This window comes from Triticum dicoccoides, chromosome 5B (assembly GCF_002162155.2).
Source record: "Triticum dicoccoides isolate Atlit2015 ecotype Zavitan chromosome 5B, WEW_v2.0, whole genome shotgun sequence".
Lineage (NCBI taxonomy): Eukaryota > Viridiplantae > Streptophyta > Magnoliopsida > Poales > Poaceae > Triticum > Triticum dicoccoides.
The window spans coordinates 462,946,879-462,951,521 of record NC_041389.1 but is presented as its reverse complement, the minus strand read 5'-3'; the positions used below and the strand labels follow the sequence as shown (position 1 = coordinate 462,951,521).

At 41.4% G+C, this 4,643-nt stretch overlaps 1 protein-coding gene across 1 annotated transcript; it reads left to right on the top strand.

Annotated features, from left to right (window-relative positions):
- The first annotated feature begins 253 nt into the window (after window positions 1-253).
- Window positions 254-4,371, top strand: LOC119310833 (lysine-specific demethylase JMJ30-like). Its single transcript, XM_037586455.1, has 6 exons — window positions 254-772; window positions 1,201-1,410; window positions 2,646-2,777; window positions 2,878-3,021; window positions 3,639-3,799; window positions 4,217-4,371. The coding sequence occupies exons 1-6, from the start codon at window positions 329-331 to the stop codon at window positions 4,233-4,235; spliced, it is 1,110 nt and encodes a 369-aa protein (XP_037442352.1). The 5' UTR covers window positions 254-328; the 3' UTR covers window positions 4,236-4,371.
- Window positions 4,372-4,643: the final 272 nt, after the last annotated feature.

The following is a 4,643-nucleotide window of genomic DNA, read 5'->3' as shown; positions in this document are numbered from 1 at the left end:
AGTGGGAGGTTTTTAGTTTAATCTTTTTTTCAAAAAGAAGAAAAGACTAGAAGGCGTAATATCAATCTCAGTCCACACATTGGGCTTGACGGTGCACATAAATGGGCCGAGCCCTTGTCATATCCCAAGTTGGAAAGCCCTGCCCTACCTATTTTTTTTTTCAAGACTCCGAAAATCCGAATGGGGAAAGATTTTTTGCGCGTAAGCAAATATCCCCGGAGACCAGACCAACCACACCGGAGCCAGAGAAATATCTCCTTCGCTTTTGCACTTTTCTTTTTGGGGGGTCCCCGACACGTCACAGCACAGCACCGCTGCTCCCCCGGCGATGGCCTGCGGCGAGTCCGAGGCGGAGCGGCGGGCGGCGCTGCTGCGCGAGATAACGGAGGAGGGCGGCTTCGCCTTCGTCGCCTCGGCGGAGAAGGCGGTGGCGGGGGACCTGCGGGCGGCGGAGGCGGCGCGGGAGATGGCGTGGGAGCAGCTCCACTCGGGGCCCTGGAGCGAGGTCGGCAGCGCGTGGAGGGACGCCTACGCGCTCGCCTGCCTCCACGTCGCGCGGCTCCGCCGGGCCGCCGCCGACCGCCGCGCAGCGCTCCGGGCGCTCGACATGGGGCTCATCATGGGGGGAAACCTCCTCCGCGCCGATCTCGAGGCCGCCCTGGCCTCCATCGCCGCGGAGCCGAGCGACGGCGAAGGTGACGGCGCGGAGGCTGTCGATGAGGAAGCCAATAGGTGGAAGGAAGGGCTCGACAGGAACCGTGACATCGCCGATGTGAGACCGCTACTGCCTTCGTAAGATTTCGTGCGTGTGTGCGTGGGGCTGTGGGCAATATATACCACCAGTAACAGAGCTTAATTTTGTAGGGGCTTGTTGCAGAATGCCTATTTTTCAATGTTTAATAAGGCTGCAATTTACTAAATTTAGATTATTTATAGTTCTTATTGTGCGAAGATCTCATGTTGCTACATAGGGTGCACCATCTTAAGCAAATTATGCATGTAGCATTGATACAGTGAATGATGTCATGAGTTGTCCGGATATTTGACCCAAAAAATAGGTGTAGATTATCTGTAGTGATTATAAGATTATTTTTCTAGTTACCTCGTTGCTTCCTTGTTTTCTGTATTGTTTTTGCGGATGAGAGCAGTTATAGTTCCTTTCTTGGTGTATTGTTGTTAATGATGCTATAATTTTCTCAGGCCCTCAAAATTCTTCCAACAAAATCTTTATCCTGTAAAGAAATCGCAAGACGGTCGTGTATATCTTTGGAGGAGTTTATATGTGATCACTTTTTACCTGAGACCCCTGTTATAATCAGTGGCTGCATCGATCATTGGCCTGCAATGAAAAAATGGAAGAACATCCAGTACCTAAAGAAGATTGCTGGGGATCGGACTGTTCCTGTTGAGGTGAATGCTTCTCCTTAAAGTAGATGTTGAAATACAAAAATGAGCTGTTTCTATTTTGATGATTTATCATACCTGTTTGTGCTGATATGTGATTCTGCATTTCATTACAAATGTTCATCAAACCCTGGTGATTCAATGCTGTTATTAGTTCTCAAAGGCCTTCACATCCCATAGAAATAAATTATGAAGCTTAATGCTCATCTCTTTTCTGCTGATATGGAACAAAATGTGCATCTAACCTTGATGCTCGATAACATTGTTTGTAAAAGTGGCTTCAAAGTTTGATCTTCAGCACACCTGTCTTACACATCCCGCTACACTATAGTACCACACTTGCTTAGCTGCTTACTACCTCCGTCCTGGTTTACTGGTCCCCATTGTATTCTGTGCCAAATTTTGACTATAAATTTAACTCATAAAATGTTTATGCATGTCACCAAAAATTATATTATTGAAAACTATGTGCAAAAACGAATCCAACGATATAATTTTTGTTGACATGCATTAACATTTTGTTAGTTAAATCTTTAGTCAAAATTTGGCACAAATTACAAAGGGGACCAATAAACCAGGACGGAGGTAGTACACAATAAGCACATTTTTGAGCAATTTGATCCAATTGTGCTTTCTTTTTGCAAGTTTGGAACATATATCTTTTGCCTTGGCCGTCAGATTCATATGCATATCAAACTTCTTTTGAACTGCTTTGTTTTTTGTCACGTTTATTTGTTTCATCTTTGACACTATTCACTTATTTTGTATTTGTTGTTTTACCAACCGTGTTATTTTGAAAACCCTAAGTGTGTGTATTTCTTCACGGGTTTTTTGCATATGTGATTCCATGCCTTTTTGACGTGCTTCACTTTGCTATACTTTTGCTTGTATCATCTTTACTTAACCATGCCGGTGTTTGTAAGAACTACAAAGAACCAATTCTCTTGATGTTGAAACATATTAGTATAGCTGTGTAAAATCTTGTTCCATTAAGGGAATATCCAGGAATGCCAGATGACAGTAGCTAGCTATTTATATGCAATCCGAGCCAGTTCAATTTGTGCTTCCTTCTAGTAATTTAGGACCCATGCTTAGTTAAGATTTTAGAAAGAACACTACTCCTTGTATTAATTTCCTAGTGATGTTTGACCCTTGCTTAGTTAATATTTTAGAAGGAACATTTCCCCTTGCTTCAATTTCCTAGTGGTTTTGGTGCACTGATATAGTTGACTCCGTGTCAGGTTGGGAAGAGCTATGTTTGCAGTGAGTGGAAGCAGGAGCTTATCACGTTCTCCCAGTTCCTTGAGAGGATGTGGTCAACCGCCTGTCCTTCAAATTTGACATATCTAGCTCAGCATCCATTATTTGAGCAGGTGGACGCTGTAATTGTTGAATCCTTAGTAAAAGTTACTTTTTATGGAAGAGAAAATGTCTTAGTTCAGCTGTCAGATTTTAGTTATTGACGTTTGGCAGATAAAAGAGCTTCATGAAGACATAATGGTTCCTGACTACTGTTATGCTGGTGGAGGGGAACTCCAATCACTTAATGCTTGGTTTGGTCCACACGGGACAGTGACACCATTGCACCACGACCCGCATCACAACATTTTAGCTCAGGTATACGGGAATATACTGTTTTTACCTTTGATTGTTGGTTTCTAGAGTTAATAACCAATGCTTGATGTTCCTGTACCTTAAAACTTGAACAGACATTTTGCAAGTAGATATTTTCTTGATAACAAATTATCTATATTATCTTGGAAATGGTGCTGTTCTGTTATGCGATTAATTTACTAGTTTTTAACTGTGTTTCCTTCAGTTCTTGATATGTATGCAAGTAACTCTGCATATTTGAGTTCTCTAACGAAATGTTGCATCTATGTAATTTGTTAAACAATGTTAAGAAACTCATAATCATTAGATATAGCGTAGAGATAATCACAAATGGCTCTTTGAGCCAGGAATTGAGAATTACCTAAGGAGCTTCGCCTGCCAGGTAGCAGCATAATTTTTGTTCTTGTGATACAGACTTTAACCTTCCAGTCAAGACTGCTGATGACCTTGTGAGTGTTTACGTTAGAAATTATTTTGCCCTCATGTTGAGCTTCATATAGCTCAGTGGCTTCATTTGTTTCGACTGTAAATGTTCTAGTATATTCTGGATGATGCCTGTTAACATTTCCTTTATATAACTTTATCATCAGTTGTTGTTAATTATATTTTCTCCATACCAGGTCTTGGGCAGGAAGTATATTAGACTCTATCCTGGTTCTGTATCCGAAGACTTATACCCACACACAGAAACTATGTTGAGCAATACTAGTCAGGTACAGACAATCTGTTCTGACAAGTTACATGTTGGAAAAGAAGAATACCCTTGCAGATCATCACAGCGGTACATATAGTTTTGGCAGCTGAATATTGTAATACTGAAATTTTCAGATTTTTGTTAGTAATACTCTCTTGTTGTCCATTACTCTTAAGCACAGCATTGCAAACTGGAGCTTTATTTTTGGGCTAAATCAGTAAACTATGATAGATCACCACTCTATAGGTCTTTTTTATTTCTTTCTTCGGTTGCTTGTCCACCCCCCACCCCACCCCACCCCTATTTCGGTGTTGTGATTTTTCAGTTTTCTTCTGTAGGTACAGCAAACAGGGTTATATTAGCCAGCCTTCCCCTTATGGTTCCATATTGTCCATTATCCACATGACATGTTCTTACAGTTTTTTTTGGGTACAAATGCAATGCAATAGTGTGTAAATAAAGACAATTCTTGGTATTATATTGTGCTAATGAATGCCTCTGCAGGTGGATCTTGACAACATAGATATGAATGAGTTCCCAAAGGTAGAAAACCTTGATTTCATGGACTGCATATTGGAGGAAGGTGACATGCTGTATATTCCTCCGAAATGGTGGCATTACGTCAGATCTCTATCGATTAGTTTCTCCATTAGCTTTTGGTGGCGTACCACAGTTATAAGTCCGAGCGCGTAATGAAAACATTTTGGTCTTTGATACATCAGGACCAGATCTCAGGACTCAGGGACTTGGTAAGCCTGACTGGACACATTGTTTCAACATTCTGTCGCCCACCGTTGCGTGGATGTAGTCGTTTGTACCTACTATCGCAGATGTACATGGTTACTTTTATTATAATTATTTTGGACATTTGATTGCTGTTATCGCAGATGACCATTGTTACTTATACTATAATTATTTTGGACATTTAATT